This window comes from Rattus norvegicus, chromosome 10, assembly GCF_036323735.1.
Source record: "Rattus norvegicus strain BN/NHsdMcwi chromosome 10, GRCr8, whole genome shotgun sequence".
Taxonomy (NCBI): Eukaryota; Metazoa; Chordata; class Mammalia; order Rodentia; family Muridae; genus Rattus; species Rattus norvegicus.
This window is the reverse complement of record NC_086028.1, coordinates 66,427,404-66,446,588: the sequence shown is the minus strand read 5'-3', so window position 1 is coordinate 66,446,588 and position 19,185 is coordinate 66,427,404. Positions and strand designations below refer to the sequence as shown.

General features: G+C 48.2%; 1 protein-coding gene across 2 annotated transcripts in view; it reads left to right on the top strand.

Annotated features, from left to right (window-relative positions):
- The window catches only part of Asic2 (acid sensing ion channel subunit 2), a 1,069,930-nt gene that overhangs the window by 991,649 nt on the left and 59,096 nt on the right, over nucleotides 1–19,185 (top strand). For both annotated transcript variants that reach the window (NM_001034014.1, NM_012892.2), the window contains 1 exon segment: nucleotides 2,701–2,828. In NM_001034014.1, the coding sequence (NP_001029186.1) occupies nucleotides 2,701–2,828 (128 nt within the window).

The window sequence follows — 19,185 nt, the reverse complement described above, 5'->3', positions numbered from 1 at the left end:
CCACAGACCAATCCAAGCCTGCCTCAGGCAGTGGTTGCCACATATTCTATAGTCTTGATAATTCCTGTGGCTGCCCCCAACCCCAGACCTTTCCTTCTCTGTCAGCCTTGGTGCACCATAGCAATGATCCAGCACTGATAAATCCTCTCTTCCCCCCCCAACACTCACCCTACACTCTAGCACCCCTATTTTCTGCATGTTCCCACCCTCTTCCCATTCTTGTCTTTCAAAATATTTAACACAAAACCCAGACTGGCCTTGCCCATTAGTAAGTAGGTAAGCTTTAATTCCGGAGTGCCTACTCTTTCATCCAGTAGATGTCCTATGTGCCCTGGTGAAGATCTCTGAGGCCCACAGACAGTGCTCAGCCCTGGGCTTCAAGAAGCTTCAGCCTGAGGAAGGAGACAGATAGGTAAAGGGACAGTCACAGAGTGTGGCAGAGGCTCTAGCAGGTGGCTGCTGAAGCAAGAGAAGTCATTCTGAGTGGAGCGGAGGGAGCGAGTTCTTCAAGGCAAACCCGGTAAGGATCAGGTGGACAGTGCAGAAGGACACTTGAGGCAGGAGATTTGTGTGTCTGTGTACAGAAACCAGCAACAGCCGATCCAGGCAGCCTTGGGAGGTGTGACCACATGTGCTGCAGAACAGAGCTATGCCCAGAGCAAGGCTGCCAGTGAGGGCAGGAAAATAGGGCAAGGGGGAGAGCTATACAGGTTTGCACATGGGACCTCCTCTGTGCGCTGATGCAATCCCCTTGGTGTATGCTCCGTTCCACCAACGTAGAGCACAAACTAACTGAGAAGCCGGGCTCTGCCTCTCCAGTCACTTCTTACTGCCAAGGGCCATTTCTCCTGCCCAACCCGTTAGGGCAGCCTCTGCTCTGGCTGGCTATCTCTTGCAGCCCAGAGGAGGTAGGCATTCAAGCAAGTCCTGGGTTTTCGTTTCTAATGTTACACGCTGTTTTTCTCTTCCTGCCATTCTCATCTTCAGCTCATGGCCCAGTAAAGAATTCAGTAAATAAAATATAAGAGCTTCAGAGAATCTATCCAAGGGCCTGATGGGAGCTTGGTGAGGAGTATTACTCATCTCATAATCACATTTTTAAATACAGTGACTGAGGCAGGGAGCTAGCCTAATTGACTGGAATTAGATTCACGTTCCCGCTGTAACAGAAAACAACGTGATTTTGTTGTTATTTTAATTCTAAGGTCACAGGCTGGAGAGATGGCTCACGCGTTAAAGGCACACACTGCTCTTCCAGAGAAAGAGCGCCCAACACTGACAGCGTGCAGATTACAAACTCCTTCAACTCCATCTGACTCTTCTGGCTTCTGCAATCACCTGCATCTCACACACACACACACACACACACACACACACACACACACACACACACATACACACGCACCCACACACAATCTTAAAACAATAAAAATATTTTAAATATATTCTAGCCAGACATAGTGGTGCCTTTAATCCCAGCACTTAGAAGGCAGAGGTAGGCAAATCTCTGTGAGTTTTACACACATACATCACACACACACACACACACACACACACACACACACACACACTTTCCAAAGTCACAATTCTGAAATGGTCTTTCCTAGGCTTCTAAAACCTAGACTGACAGCAAGGCTACACCTGATCTACATAATAAATTTCAGAACAACCAGAGCAACACAGTAGATAGATAGGTAGCTAGGTAGGTAGGTGGGTGGGTGGGTGGGTGGGTGGATGGATGGATGGATGGATGGATAGACAGACAGACAGACAGACAGACAGACAATAGATGGAAAGATAGAATAAGAATAAAAAGTCCTAGGGTCCAGGGCTAGGGAGATGACTCAGTAAAGTACCTATGTCAGTATGAAGACATGCACTTATTTGCCCAGAACTCATCCGAAAGAGCTGGCTACGGTGAGGTACACCTGTAACCCCAGCACTGTGGGTTAGAGTGGGCTGGAGACAGGTGGATCTTAGGGCCTCTCCAGCCTAGCAGAAATACTAAGCAGCAGGTTCAGTAAGAGATAATGTCTCAAAATGGTGGTGGTGGTGGTGGTGGTGATGATGATGATGATGGTGATGATATGGACAACTGAGGAAGACATCCTGATTGTGACTTCCACAGACTCCCACGCAGATGAACTACTCACATACATCTCACACACACACACACACACACACACACACACACACACACACATACACAGACACACACACACACACTTTCCAAAGTCACAATTCTGAAATGGTCTTTCCTAGGCTTCTAAAACCTAGACTGACAGCAAGGCTACACAGTGTTGTGTTTGAGGGCTCTGTGGGGGGAGGGGTAATCCATGCCCCTGTTCTTTCGAGCTTCTAGAAGCTCAATCCATCTTTTAGTAGGTGACTTCTGTTCCCTCTTGAAAGTCAGCAGCATGGTCTCTTCGCTTTCTTATTCTGACTCTTGTCCCTGCCCCAGCTCAGGAGGACCCCATGACTGCACTGAGCTCCCCCTGCCAGTGGGTTATTCTGTCTCAGGATCCTTCTCCCGGTCCAGTCTCTGTGGAAAATCACAGGCTCCGGGTTAGTGCTGCAGATGTGAGCCAGTACTCGTGCCTTTAGTGATCCCTTAAGTATTCCCTGGAGCTTCCGAGCACCAGGGCCCCATGAGTGTCTGCCTTCTCTGACCCATGGCTTTGTCCATATTTGTTTTTTCAGAGGAAACAACGTTTGAAGCAGGAGTGAAGGTTCAGATCCACAGTCAGTCTGAGCCGCCTTTCATCCAAGAGCTGGGCTTTGGGGTGGCTCCGGGGTTCCAGACCTTCGTGGCCACACAAGAGCAGAGGGTAAGTTCCCCATGCTTCCCAGATCAGGGGTCCTCAGGTTAGCCCAGCTACCTCAGACGCATGCGGAGGTCAAATGAGATGCCTGCTCCTGGCTGGAACAGAGCTGGGCGCCGCAAATGGCTTTCCCCAGAAATCAGGGGAAGAGGCTAAATAAACTCCTTCACCAATTCTCCAGGACTTTCCACTGACTTCTGTATCACTTGCGCAAGAAAAGTAACTGAGTGGTTGAGTTTTCTCTTTTCCCAGAACATTCTACCACTCCTTTTTATTATTTAATTTTTTTTTTTTGCCTGTGAGTGTTAAAACAAGCTTCTGAGGCAGGTTTAATAGTCATTTGTATTAATAAGATTCAAAGTGGCCTATAAAAGGAAAAGGAGGGAGCAGTCACTAGCCCTCCCCACTGAAGAAGAGTGAAGACTCTTTTCTGTGAGTTTCCCACCCATCCTTTGATGTAGTCCTGGGCAAAGCCCCACCCAGCCAGCAGGATCACAGGAAAGCAGGAAGAGGGCTGGTACCATCCATGCCTAAAGTAGGTTTTATGTCTCAGAAAGGGAGATGGTCTTAGAGTCTCAGCAGGGAGGCCGTCTCAAAGCTGAGCAGCTGAGAGACAAGCACTGTTTCTCTCTCCAACTTCCTGGGATGTTCTGGTTCTCCCAGAATAAAAGAGAGTCCCCAGTCAGATCACCCAAGACAGTTTGCTGGGTGAGGCAGAGTAGAGTGTGGTCGGAGGCTAGGCTGCCTTCTGTAAGAGAGCAAGAATGGCTACAGAGTGGGTGATGTGGGCACAGTACTTAGGCCAGCCTGCCATTAGAGTTTGACTCCGCTGTCATTTTTCATCTGATACTGACCACAACTCTTTCGTCACATTATAAAGTGAAATTCTGAATTAAAAACTGGTTTTAGATCCATTAATAAACTAGCTTTATTTTTTTAAGTCCCTGAGGAAGTGTTAATGTTGCCGATCTCACACATCCTCTGTTCTGTGCATACTCCTGGTCAGTTGGTTAAGGCCAAGGTCAGCCTGCACTGTAGCATGTGGTCATGAGATGGTGGCTTTTGGGCAGGAGCATGGATTCTGGAAGGTTATCCTGGACTCTACAGCCCCCAGAGACTGAGGTAAGTCGTGTGAACAGAACGTATTCCTAAGGGCAATGAAAGATTCAAGGTGGACAGCTGGGCCAAGTTTCAGACTAAGGATGTGGCAATCAAGAAAAGGGAGAATCTGGGCTGCTCAGTATAGGCATGCGGACAGACAGGCAGCCTGAGCGAGCCTGCAGCCTGAGCTCTTAGCCTCAGTGGGCCTGGATCCTGCCAAAAGTAAACAAAGCCAGCTAAAGAGTGGCGGCTACATTTCACCAGTAATTTTCTGCTATAATAGAGCCAAGTGTCCTAAGGTGAACGGCTCTCAGCTTGGATTTGTACGGAGATCATTGGGATTTATAGGGACAATGGGGGAAGTGATGGGAAGGACTAGAGCAGAGTCAGAAGAGTGAAAACTATAGAAACCCAAGGAGGGTGTGGTCTGCGTGAGTGGGTGTGGTCCACATGAGAGGGTGTGGTCCTCCTGAGAGGTGTGGTTTATGTGAGAGGGTGTGGTCCACATGAGTGGGTGTGGTCCATGTGAAACCCATCAAGATGTGTCCCGTTACTTACGGAAGTGGAGTTCCTCTCTCCCCTGCAAAGAGCCTGGGAGTCTTGTCTCCATCAATCCTCCGTGTAGTTAAACTGAAGTATTCATTCTTTTGACAGCCTTTTGCCCTTTCAGGGTGATCCTTTCAAGGCGGGGCCTAGAGTCGCACTAAGAATATGGCTCTGAGCTGTCAGAAATTATCAGTGTTAGTTCAAGCCTGCAGAGGCCCAGATGGAGAGAGAGCCAGTGAAGAGGCTGGGATGTGGGGGAGGAGAGCTCCATCAGCATTCCTTTGTGCAGTGGGAGCAAGCCCATGCGGCTTCAAAGAGCCAAGCATGGGTTAGACTAATTGATGTCATGGGTTAGACCAACAGATGTGTCAGGGAATTCCTGGGGGCTCGAGAGGATGGCTATGACCTGTTCAAAGCAAGCCTGACTTTGCGGTTTGCTAGATGTGCCCACCACAGCTGTGGCAACAGCCCCTGGGGAATCTACCCTTCTCCGAGTACAGAGCGAGCATACAGGGCTCCCCAGCACTTGAACCCTAATTTTCTCTCCACTGACTGGAGGGGAGAGTGTTCGTGGAGGCTACTGTTGTTGAGAAGACTGAGAGACGTGGCTATTCCTCCCCTGCTCACCCTCTATCCATGACATGGAAAAACAACTCTGGGCTGGGTGGGAAGTTGGAGCTGATGATTCCTGAGAAGCTTAAGTCAGTATTTCTCTTGACAAGCTGAGACAGAGGGGCTCCCCATGGTGAGCAGGATGAGGAAGAGAAACCTGTTCGCAGTGTCCAAGGACAAAGTGACTGTTTGTGCTGAAGGGAATTGGTGGCGAATTCGACCGCATTCGTTTCAATATTTCTCTGCTTATTATAACTAATAACGAGATATTTGTTAAACATTTTACAGTCTTCAGTGCATTTCCGCATCATCTCGTTTCATCATTTCATTCATATTAATAGAGAAATACAAAAAACACATCCCAGAGCTAAGTCTAATAATACGTTATGTTTACATGTACAGAAAAGAGCACATTCGCAGGAAATAAGACTTGAAAGAAATAAGCCAAAATGCCCACAATGGGGCAATTATGAATGATTCATTTTCTTTACCAGCTTTTCGTGTCTTTTACAACGCCGCTTTGCTTTATTGATTTGTTCAGCAAATATTTGTTGAGAGGCTACTGGGGGGGGGGGGCAGTGGAGGGAGGGGGAGGGGCAACAAAAACAGACCCAATTGCTGCTCCCGTAGAAGCTACAGGTGGCCGGCTGTCTACTCGGTGACTGACCATCCACTGTACTTTCCCATTGCACCAGGGTGACCCTGGTGCTCAAATATTGCCTCTCGTGGATGGCATGAGTCATTTTTCTGTCCCATTTTGTCATCTCTGAAACGGGGAGGGAGTTGTTTGGGGGACTAATTGCATCCCCCACATGACAATATGGGAAGTGATCTTCTTTCTTGTTGATGATCATGTAATTATCACCAAGTTCGCAATCTGTGGTGAAATATGGTGGCCATGTCGCTCTCAAGCCAAGATGCTGTTGTGCCAACAGAGTCCAAGGAAGTGTGCCAGTAGGCCAGAGGTGACAAGGCAGTGTGGGACAGAAAGCCCGTTCCTGGAAGGTCGGTATGACTCACGCTGGAACAACTGACTCTAGCACAGGGGCCTAAGAGACTCTTGTGACTGGAATGAACCATCGCACTGAGTGAGGAAACTCGGCTCCTACAGTAAAAGTCCTCCCACCTGCACATAATTACACACATGCTTTGTGCTGGTTTATTTTACTTTATTATTTATTTATACTGTAATCACAAAAGAACATGTTCTTGGGCTAAATACCAAAGCAAAGATTGCGTTTCTAAATCTGCATTTGCCTTAAATCCAGTTAAACCAAGGTATGTCCCTGTCTGAGAAAACACTCCCTTCGGCAGCCTGGCTCTCTACAAGCCTGAAATATCGCAGAGCCTCCACCATTAGACCAGGCAGCACGGTTATATTGTAGAAGTGGACGTAGGCCCTGGTGACTGAGTAAACCCATGTCAAAGTACCAAGCTATCAAACTGCCACAAGCACCGGCCTCACGGGCAGACTCTTTGACATGAAATTTAGGCCATGGCTGATGCTGGTGTGACTGACAGTCAGGTCTCCTAGGGGAGGGCTTTCGCCCTTCCTCTCTGCTTTGGTATTTAGCTATATCTCCAACATATGGAAGGAAACCCCTTGAGGTTCACAAGAACATTATCCTCCTTCACTCCCAAACAGAAAGGCCCAGCTGCTGGGTAGGAGGTGCCTACCTCTGGCTTGTGACAGCTCTTCTCCAGCTTCTGGATTCAACCTCCTGTGCCTTTCACAAGAGAAGACTCATTTGTCAACCTGACAGCCAGCCCGTAGTCTTAGTAGCTGCTTCACAGTCCCCATTAGAAATGGAGGCTTGCCCAGTTGTTGTTGTTCTCTCCTTGTTTTTCCAAGGCAGTAGAGAAAATTTATCACACGTGTCCTCAGTGACTTCCAAACCACCAAAGCTGGAGCCACATAAATATGGCGGGATTCAGTTCCACCTCACTGAAGCACTGGGAAAGTTCCAGAAAGAGAGACAGCTTGGCGTGTGGCTACTCCCTGTACATCCTCAGGGTACATTGTTTCCCACAAGTAGACTGAAAATAGGAATCAATTAAGCATCTACCAGCTTAGCTACTTAATCATGATTACCATGCATCCCCCAAAGTAGAAATATCTCTGGGTCCCCCCAGGCTTTGTACATTCTTTTTCTATAAAATATGAGCTTGCTTTCCTCAAGATAGAGTTAATGGCAAGGATTGGGGGAGTGGGGGTGAGGAAGATCTCTCAAAGGAATTGTTGATTGGCTACAGCGAGCTAGGTACCATGTCTAGCTGTGTTGGAAGATTCCCAAAAAGTCATTCGAAATATTCCCATTTGTTATAGCTAAAATCATTTTTCATGTGCCCTACCCACACCCCACACCAAGCCCCAACCTTGCAGTCTCTTCTTTTCTTCTTGAAGAGGACACCATGCTTGCTTGGACTCTTTCCCCTCCTTTTCAAGCCCAGTGCTCCACTGATCTGTTTCTTAATCAAGGTTGCCCATGAAATCCTAAACCCCATCTTCATTAATAAGGATATCAACCACTCAGGTTGTGTGTGTGTATGTGTGTGTGTGTTGTGTATGTGTGTGTATGTGTGTATGTATTATATGTGTCTGTGTGTGTAGTGTGTGTGTCTATGTGTGTATGCTGTGTGTGTGCATTTGTGTCTATGTATGTGTATTGTGTGTGTTTGTGTATGTGCCTGTGTGTATGTATCTGTGTGTATCTATGTGTGTGGGTGTGTTGTGTGTCTGTGCATATATCGTGTCTATGTGTGTGTATCTGTTTGTATGTATTGTGTGTCTGTGTGTGTATTTTGTGTGTTTGTCTGTGTGTGTATTGTGTGTGTGTGTGTGTGTGTTTTGTGTGTGTCTGTGTCTGCAAGTAAACACACTCATGTGTTCTCGTGTGGAAGTCAGAGGTCAATGTTGGGTATCTCCCTCTGTGAGTTTCTACCTTATTTTTGGAGACAGGGTTTCTCACTGTGCCTGAAGCTCACTGATTGGCTAGGCTGGTGGGACAGTGTGCCTGCAGGATCCTCCTGTCTCTACCTCTCAGTACCAGGATTACAAATATGGGTCATAATGCATGGCTTCTTACATGGGTGCGAAGACTCTGACTCAGATCCTAATGCCCAAGCCATCTCTTTAGCCCTACTCCTCAGTCTTTTTCCCATCTTGGTTCTCATGAGGAGGTAGATGGACAGACATATCCTTCCTGTGCTACTCCTAACCACTCTTGTCTTCCTTCTACCTCTTGGCCTTCTCAACCTTGGGCCTTTTCATAAACTCATGTCTTGTTCATCCTTAGATACTGGGCACACCAAGATATCTACACTGGGGGTATTAGGTGGATCCCTAAGTGAGTTCACCCTTTGCCATGATTACCACACAGCCACCTTCAGACCTGATGCTTTTCCTGAGCCTCAAACCCAATGATGTAAATGTCATTCTTCACTGGAGCTCCATGGATATCACCCTAGGATCCCTATAGGTGTCTCCTTTAGAGTTCATGGATAGTTCCGAGTTTTATGACCCTCTCCTTAGATTTCTTTAGACAACTTCTTTGGTCCCACGCTCTCAAGGCAACAGCCCTAGCTAAATTTATTCCCTTCTCATGTCTCCAAATCTACATCCCAATTTGATGTTCACCCTAGTTCTCCAGCCACTTAGGCCTGAGGGCAAATTCCCATTTGCTAGATGTAGGATCTTGTAACTCATTCTCTTCATCTGTAGACTAGGGAAAATGGTGGCTCCTATCTCACTACCTGGGTTCATGTGTACAATGTTCCTAGAATAATTCTTAGTACACAGTAATGTGTATCAATGCCTAATAAGTGCTAGATATTATTACTCCCACCCCAGGTGCAATTTCAATTCAACATTTCACAGTTTTACTTGGTAAGGAATATGGCTGCCTTGCCTGTCCCCCTCTTGTCATCCTACCCTTGCACTGATATGATCATTCTAAAGTACATAGCAACACTTTCCTCCATCACTAACCACAGGATGAAGTTCAGGGCTCTCTTTTCAGACCCTTCTATCCCCGCCTCCCTTTCCAGCGATACCCCACTCCTCTAACCACCTCCCACAGAACACACTCTACCGTGTACTGTGCTACCCCTGAGAATCATTCCGTCTCTCCCTATCCCGATCATGCCTCCATGCCTTATTTCCTCCTTGGACCCAGGCAGAGGGGAGGAGGCCCAGTGTCTATTGATTCTCCTACTTTATCTTACTCCGGAGACAAGTTAATAAATCAGAACCTTCCTCTGTTGGGTCTTGCTGGCCAGTACTGTGTTATCTTTTGATTCATGAGCAGCTTGCTATCTGAACTCCCAAATGCATGGTGTTTGGTTTCTGAGGTTTGATTGTTTCTTTTTAATAAGAGGTAAAGAAATCTGTGCAGGACACTTCCACACATAGGTCAAAAGCTGTCTCGTCTTTCTTTGCGAATGGGGAGGGTAAAGTCACACACAAATGTCTTGGCGATGCCAACCACAGTGAATGGAAGACCAGGAACGTACTGGCTCTTGCACTCCCTTGGCAAGGCAGAAGAGAGGGGATCTGAAAAGACATCTCGCTCTTGTCCCTGCCCCCTCCTCCCTCATGCTTGAAAACCACTTACTGAGTTTTGTTTTTATTTTCTGTTGTTCTTGCTATCAGGGCTGGAGAAGTTCCTGGATTTGTTTATGTTGTGACGACCAGACCAGACAGCCCCAGTAATCATTCCCCGTGGGTTTGTAAATCGTAGTGTTCCTCTGCTAGATTGTTCTGTTCCCAGAGAACTTCCAGGCTCCCACTTCCTGAAATACCATCCCCCTCACCCTCCTCACCCCATCACCCCCTCACCCCATCACCCCCTCACCCCATCACCCCCTCACCCCATCACCCCTCACCCCATCACCCCATCACCCCATCACCCCTCACCCCATCACCCCCTCACCCCACCACCCCCTCACCCCCTCACCCTCCTCACCCCATCACCCCCTCACCCCATTACCCTATCACTCCCTCACCCCATCACCCCCTCACCCCATCACCCCCTCACCCCATCACCCCTCACCCCATCACCCTATCACCCCTCACCCCCTCACCCCATCACCCCCTCACCCCCTCACCCCCTCATCCCATCACCCCTCACCCCATCACCCCTCACCCCTCACCCCATCACCCCCTCACCCCATCACCCCTCACCCCATCACCCATCACCCCATCACCCCCTCACCCCATCACCCCATCACCCCCTCACCCCCTCACCCCATCACCCCTCACCCCATCACCCCTCACCCCATCACCCCTCACCCCTCACCCCATCACCCCATCACCCCTCACCCCATCACCCCATCACCCCCTCACCCCCTCACCCCATCACCCCTCACCCCATCACCCCTCACCCCATCACCCCTCACCCCCTCACCCCATCACCCCTCACCCCATCACCCCCTCACCCCTCACCCCATCACCCCTCACCCCCTCACCCCATCACCCCTCACCCCCTCACCCCTCACCCCATCACCCATCACCCCCTCACCCCTCACCCCCTCACCCCCTCACCCCATCACCCCTCACCCCATCACCCCTCACCCCATCACCCCCTCACCCCATTACCCTATCACTCCCTCACCCCCTCACCCCTCACCCCTCACCCCATCACCCCCTCACCCCCTCACCCCTCACCCCATTACCCTATCACTCCCTCACCCCCTCACCCCTCACCCCTCACCCCATCACCCCTCACTCCCTCACCCCCTCACCCCATCACCCCATCACCCCTCACCCCATCACCCCATCACCCCATCACCCCCTCACCCCCTCACCCCATCACCCCTCACCCCCTCACCCCTCACCCCATCACCCCATCACCCCCTCACCCCATTACCCTATCACTCCCTCACCCCCTCACCCCTCACCCCCTCACCCCATCACCCCCTCACCCCATCACCCCTCACCCCTCATCCCATCACCCCTCACCCCATCACCCCTCACCCCCTCACCCCATCACCCCATCACCCCCTCACCCCCTCACCCCCTCACCCCTCACCCCTCACTCCCTCACAATAGCAGCTAACTGGCTACACTATACATGTATGTAATCAAACAAGCTGGCATGCATGTCTTGGTCCATGCAATGAAAGAATGTTCTTAGGAGACCAGGCTTCTACGGCAACAAGAGCAGAGCCCATCACTGTAGACCAGTAAGTGAGTGAATAAACAGCAGTTATATTGCTTCAGTGGTTGCTCTGAGACCTGCAGTGTTCTCTCTCTCTCTCTCTCTCTCTCTCTCTCTCTCTCTCTCTCTCTCTCTCTCAAAAAGGTCAAAATTCATCACTCCAAGGTTACCTGCTACATGCATTAAACTGGGAGAGATTTGAGGCTGGGGGCAAGTGTGATGTTGACAGGTACCATTAATATGGGAGCTCAACAGTTAAGACACTTACTACTCTTGGAGAGGACCTGAGTTTGATTCCCAACACCCACTAAGGGCAACTCCCAACCACTTGTTACTCCAGTTTTTCAAGATCCAACACCCTCCCTTCTGATCTCCACAGGCATCAAGCGTGTATGCAGGTATGTGGTTCACCTACATATCCTCAGACACACTCACAAGTACATAAAATAAATAAATAAATCTTTCTTTAAAAGTTTAAAGTTAAAAAACAATTGCATACCAGGCCAATGAGATGGCTCGGCAGGTAAAGGCATTTGCTGTCAATCTTGGTGATGAGTTCCCTTCCTGAGACTAGAGTGGAAAAGTTGTCCTCTGACCCTAGACATACGTAGGCTGCAATTTAAGAATGGTAGCCTTATCTGTTCCCTTTCTAGCTCCCAAATAATTGCCATAAAGATCTATTAAACTTATTAACAAGCTATAACCACTATGGCTGGGCAGATATTCATCTATGCTAACCTTCTAAGCCATCTATTTCCCAGCCACAGGCCCATTGTTGCTTGTGCTTTGAGTTTCAACCTACTTTCCTCTGCTCCATCTGTGCCCTCATGGCTAATCCATTGGCGACCTGCTCATCAGGACTCCTCCTGGACCCTTTGCCTCCTCTTCTCTTCCTTCTCTCCCCCTTTTGGGATGCTCCCCTGGGAGCAGAAGCCCTACCTTCTCTGCCCAGTCATGGGCTGATCAGCTCCTAATTAATCAATCAGAGGCAATTGGGGAGCATTCTTCAAACAACATATATACAGGAAACAGTTCAATAATCATGACCACACTAGTGTCCAGACTGTAGCCAGATCTGTGGGCACAGAAATCAGCAACTGAATATACAGTGCCCCAAACCATCTTCCAACAGACATATGCTGTAGCACATACACAAAGAAGTTTCCTTTCTCAGACTCTGCCCACATGAAATGCATACACATGGCCCCCAAGAAGCACGAGTAAAGATCTTTTCTGGAGTCATTTTTATAAGCAAGGAATTAGAGACATAGTTGTCAATAAGATTATTAAATTAAGGTGGTTTCTTAATTCTCTGTCACTGTTAAACAGGGCAGGGAAGATTTGGAGGGGCCTTGGGGGAGAGGAAGACAGACTGGAAAAGGGAAGAATCAAATTGTAGGAACACTACATTCAATATGGTCCTATTTTTTAATCAAAGTGCCCACCCACCAATCTATGTTTACTTTAGAAGTGCACGTCCACACATTAGTATACCGAAACATTCTAGAGAAGTTTGCATGGGCCAAGAGATGGAGAAGAACATCGGAGGTCTGTGTACAGGAAAGGTTACCCATTTTTTATACTCCTCGGATAATTCTAACTAGGTATCCTTTGTATTTTTTATATATAAATTGTGTGGCTCTTTTTAGGGACATGCATACCATAGCTAGTAACAAAGTATGTTTTGTAATTTGGACCTCATGTCTAACACACAGGCTCACACAGAAAAGACTTGGCCTCTCCCTGAGCTGGTCCTGTGACCCTCCTCCCCAGCAGAATCTCCCTCCATCACACCCAACCTCTCCTCCCAGCACCTGCTGAGGTCACAGAGGCTTCTGTGGCTCCAAAGGTTTCTAGATAGATAGATAGATAGATAGATAGATAGATAGATAGATAGATAGATAGATAGATAGATAGAAAGATAGATAGATAGATAGATAGATAGATAGATAGATAGATACATATATGTTTAAAAAGCAACTTTTGCCTGTCATTTTTTCCATTTTCTTATTCACTCTACATCCCAATCACAGCCCCCTTCTCCTCCCAGTCCTCCCTCACACAACCCCTCCCCCTATTACCCTCTCCCCCTCACCTCTGAGAAGGGAGAGGGGTCCCCCTTGGGTACCAACCCACTGTGGCACCTCAAGTCTCTACAGGACTAGGCACATCCTCTTCCACTGAGGCCAGCCAAGGCAGAGCAGTTGGGGAACAGATTCAGAAATAGCCCCCATTCCAGTTGTTGAGGGACCCACATAAAAACCAAGCTGCACATCTCCTAAATATATGGGCAGGACAGGGAAGGCTATGACTAGCCCTCTTATGTTCTTTGGTTGGTGGTCCAGTCTCTGGGAGCCCCCAAGGGTCCAGATTAGTTGACTCTGTTGGTTTTCTTTTTTAAAAAATTATTTATTTTATATATGTAAGTATACTGTTGCTATTGGTTGTGAGTCACCATGTAGTTGCCGGGATTTGAACTCAGGACTTCTAGAAGAACAGTCAATGCTCTTAACCACCGAGCCATCTCTCCAGCCCAACTCTGTTGGTTTTCTTGTGGGGTCCCTATCCCCTCCAGGTTCCTCAACTCTTCCACAATACTTCTGAGCTCCAGCTAATGTTTGGCTGTGGGCTTTTTATCTGTTCCTGAACTTATTCTTCTAATCCCAAGGCCTACAGGCACAGTTTCCAAAGTTCATGGAAGATTCCATAGGTCCTAGCAGGGACTGTCACCACACCATACCTGCCTCCATCCACACTTGTAGAGACAAGAGGTACAGCACTTGAACTTATCTGTCTGTCTCCGGGGTTGAGCTGGACTCCTCTCTGTGTCCGGCACCCACCTCCAGGCCCCGCCCATGCTGCGGGATCTGTCCATGTGTGGTGAATTATTGAATTGAACTGAGCTCTGGAGTCTCTGCCTAAGGGGCTGAGGAGGGAGTGGGGAACCAGTGAGTAAAACACTTGTGTCACAAGCACAAGGCCCTGAGCTCCATCTCTAGACCCATGTGAAACTGCAGGTGTGATGGTGCACAGTTCTAATCCCAGTACTGAGGGGACAGAGACAGAGCAACCCCTGGAGCTCACTCCTCCGCCACTCTAGCCTGATTACCAAGATAGCTGGTCACGGATGGTCACAAAAGAGATAGATAATGTGCCTGAGGATGACACTTAGAATTGTTCTCTGGCCTACACACACACACACACACACACACACACACCCCAAAGGGAGAGTAGCCTGATGAGAAAGTGTGACTGGAGTCAGCTCAGTTGAGAAGTGTACCCTAGGCAGGCATCCAGCCACTCTGGAAGTCTTACCACTAGGGAAGCTATTTTTGTAGCCAACAGGGTGGTAGGAGTTGGGGGCAGGGAGGGGGGGCAGCCTTGGCCTGTCCTGAAAGCCTGCTGGTGTCTCCTTGGCTGGTAAGGAGGAAAGGCATGAGCCCAGCCTCCTTCAGACTCTAGGGCCTCCCCACTTCTCAGGAAGTCATGGCAATAGAGGAGATATTGGTGTTATGATGAATCCTTGAAAGTCTTTCCCACACAATCCAGAATCTTGCTAGATGTAATAGCCCCCATTACCATAGGTGTGCTCCCCAAGTCTAATCAAGTAGAAATGACTGAATATCGTTTAGCAGAAAATAAGACTAGAACACAGAGTCAAAATGTGTCCAAGGACATGCAGCTAGAAAGAGGTGGGGCCTAGAATTGAAATGGGCTTCCCACCAAGATTTGCCTCTATTGACTGAGAAAGTCTGCCCTCAGTGTATTCTACTTCCGCTCTGGCCAGAGAACAGGGTGGGAGAGAAGCACAGTGCAGAGACAACAGGCATAAAATGGGGTCTCCTATGTGCTACTGAGGAAAGGCCTTGGCTCAGCAAACAGAAATGGAAACTTAACAGCAGCCGGGAAAAGGCGAAGGGGAAGATGGAGACGTTTTACCCAGCAAAAGTATAGCATCTCCCTAAAGAGCAAGCGGAGAGTGAGGAACCGGACCACCAGGAGCGTGGGAAAGAGGCAGCCGCCAGAGTCTGGTGGCTTCTTCTGGTTTCCCTTTGCAAATGCCAACTGCTTAATACCAAAGAATGGGGGAAGTACGCGGAGCGCCCTCACTTAGGGATGATTCTGGCCTTGGCCTCTTCCTGCAGTCTGCTCTCTTTTAGTGTTCTGCCTTGGTTAGGACTCTGGGGCACACAAAGAGCAGAGACTAAAGGTAACACCGGGAAAAGCTGATGGCTAGTGAAGACTGCAGAAGGGTCAGAAAAACAAAGACTCCCGTGTAGTACTGAAACTGAGCACCAGGGGGCCTCCTTTTCCCCTCTTTGTCTTCCCTTCCCCCTCCTCTTTCTCCATTCTTCCCATATGACGTCCCCCACACTGCCCAGAGCAGGAGGCATCTGGGTACTCTCCTTTGAACTGTGTGTGACAAGTTGCCATGAGGATCTCTGATCTGGTCTATTCAATAGATGTGATGTTGTTTCTCTTTTTGTACAATTTCTCAGAATCCTCTCTGTCACAGCACTGCATCCCTGCCCCTCAAATGGAAGCCACCACAGTCAGCACAATCATTCCTGATCTTAGCCCCTCATGACACCATGAGACTGAGAAAGCACCAGACCACCAGACCACATCCACTTGGTGAGACAGGCTTTCCTGGGCCCATGTAACCACTGGAGAAACAAAGGTTTGGTAGGGAACAGAGGCAACTTGAAGCCTGACCTCTAACCTTTAGGGCCTAGGCTCTGTCTACCTCCCTCCCCTGACTTGGGCACTCCATGTTGACAGAACTCCTGAGGAACACAAGGAGACCATGCCATTGGTTAAGAACTCAGAGCTGGCGGCTGGGGATTTAGCTCAGTGGTAGAGTGCTTACCTAAGAAGCGCAAAGCCCTGGGTTTGGTCCCCAGCTCCGAAAAAAAGAACCAAAAAAAAAAAAAAAAAAAAAAAAAAAGAACTCAGAGCTGCATGCTTCATTTTTTATTGGCCTGTGTGTGTGTGTGTGTGTGTGTGTGTGTGTGTACATGTGTGTGGAGATGTGCTTGCCTGTGTCCACACATCAGGAGGTCAGAGGTCAACTTCTATTGATTTTCACTTTGTGTTTGGAGACAATGTCTCTCACAAAACCCAAAGCGCCCAGATTCAGCCAGCCCTAAGGATCCTCTTGTTTCTGCCTCCCCCACCCTAGGACTCCAGGTACACACCACCTGGCTTTCATGTGTCTTCCGGGAACCCCAACTCACATCTTCATGCTTGTACAACCACTTTACCCACAGAGCTATCTCCCCACAGCTCTTTGCTGCCCAATGCATAGCTCTTTCTGATGCCAGCTTCCCTTTGAATGCACCAATGCCTTATCTTACAAGTTTCTAGAAACCAGACCACTTCCTGGTGAGTGACATTGTTGTTGTTGTTATTGACCTGATTTCATGTCTGGTTATTCTCCCACAAGGAGAATAGAGAATAGAGAAGCCCTTCCTTCAGTAGGAATGATGGTCAGTCACTGGTGACATTTTCAAAGGAAACTCAAACACACACTTGATCCATACCCAAGAGCAAGAGTCAAAGCCGGATCATGCCTTGTGCAGCAGGCATCCGGCCGCACAGGGGCCCACTCGAGACAGCAGTTACTGAAGCATTGCTTTCCTGTATTTTTTTTTCTAACAGAAAACCAGATTATTCCTTCTCTTCCCCGTAGACAAAAGAATAGACAAAAGAGATGCAAGCTATGCAGGAGAGGAGGCTCTGTTTACAGTCCAAACCCTGCCCTTAACTGTGTAGGCAGCTATGAGCAAGTCACTGTCACTCTGGACTTCAGGCTGAGTCCCCTCAAGTAGACTATGATGCCCAATTATCTTACTCGGCCCCTAAGAAGATCAAGTTTGGTAATACTCATTCACTCAAGGCCTTCAGTTGTACGGTGGCTTCATCCCTCCCCCAGAATGCAGTGGCCACTCAATACGTGCAGTCTGCTAGTCGTCATTTGAATGTGCTCTTGACTTCGGAATGGCATGGAGGTTAGACTTCTGTTGGGAAGATTTAGGTTGGTTGGTGGAAGTGATGGAGTCTCTGACTTCTTCCCATCAAGGCATAGTGAGAGATTATGAATTTCTTCTCTCACTTCTGTCAACAAAGACAAAAATATATGGGAAACAATCTTTAGGCTCCAAGTTTCTGGTAATAAAGGACAGAAACTCCCCCCCAAAAATGGAAAAAAAATAAAAGTGAACCTCGTGGTTGTCCTAGGGGGTGTCTTTGAGTATTCTGTGCTCCAGTGCAGAGTGGAAAGGCACAGAAAGAGCCTGGTGATTCCCTTTTTAAAAAAAGTATGGAGCTGAGCAACCAAATATCAAAAAGGAGATAAGACATGGCAGATGTGTTCTTCGAGAAATCAGCAGGCTCCTGATGGGGGCAGAACATTTCTCAGACATAGAGGAGAAAGTCCTGAAGTGGTGAATGGAGACAGTGGCTGTGGTGGTTTGAATATGCTTGGCCCAGGGAGTGGCACTATTAGGAGGTGTGGCCTTGCTGGAGTAGGTGTGGCCTTGCTGGAGTAGGTGTGGCCTTGCTGGAGTAGGTGTGGCCTTGCTAGAGTAGATGTGGCCTTTGTTGGAGTAGGTGTGGCCTTGCTGGAGTAGGTGTGGCCTTGCTGGAGTAGGTGTGGCCTTTGTTGGAGTAGGTGTGGCCTTGCTGGAGTAGGTGTGGCCTTGCTGGAGGAAGTGTGTCACTGTGGGGGTGGGCTCTGAGACCCTCCTCCTAGCCATCAGGGAGAAGTCTTCTCCTGCCAGCGTTCAGATCAATGTGTAGAACTCTCAGCTCCTCTGAGCCATGTCTGCCTGGATGCTGCCACGCTCCTGCCTTGATGATAATGGACTGAACCTCTGAACCTGTAAGCCAGCCCCAACTAAATGCTGTCCTTTATAAGAGTTTCTTAGTCATGGTTTCTCTTCACAGCAATGGAAGCCCTAACCAAGACAGCAGCCAATAGTCACATGAAGTTGGAAGCTGTGCCCATTCCTACCAACCAAACTAGAGGCCTTCAGAATCCACAGGATGCTGTGGTCCACCAGGGTCTCCCATCAGCAATGCAGAATGGTCAGCCCAAAACTAAGAACTGTTCTGGTTCAAATCTTAAATCCAAAGCCCAGAAGATCAAACTATTTTCAAGTAGCTTCAATATGTTTCAGAAAATTTCTCAAGAATATTTATAGGTACATAAAAATAACCAATATGCAAATATAGTAAACTTCATATAGTCTGGCATCCAATCAAGTATTACCAGGCACACAAAGAAACAGGAAAAATATACAGAGCAGGAAAGTGATCTTTCAACACAAAACAGTCCACTGCCGCTAACAAATAATAGAAATGGCCAAAAGGGGGCTGGGGAGATGATGCCTGCGTGGGTAAAGCACTCACTGCACAAGCTGAGGGCCTGAGTTCACGTGCACAGACCCAGAGACACCGGATACATAGGTGAAGTATCTGTAACCCCGGCACTTCTATTGGAGACAGGAGGCAGAGACAAGGCAGAGTCCCTGGAAGTTTACAAACCAGATAATGCAGCATACACAGCAGAGGAAAAAAACACAAATAAAACAAAATGAAAAAGATGTCTTCCATAAAACAAGGTAGAAGGCAAAGATAGTTCTCTGGCCTCCACACATGCACCATGCACTGTGGTATGTACATACGTACTCTCAAACACACACACACACACACACACACACACACAGAGAGAGAGAGAGAGAGAGAGAGAGAGAGAGAGAGAACACATATACATTCACACAAAGAATTGGCCAAAAGGACTACTCTCTTGATTCAAAGTATGGACACAGAATATATACATTTGTATAGTTATCCATTTGTAAAAATAAATGTGCACATAAATCATGTGTATTTAAAAGCCCAAGTTTAGCTTACAGAGTAAAAACCACAGTGCTCGAGATCTA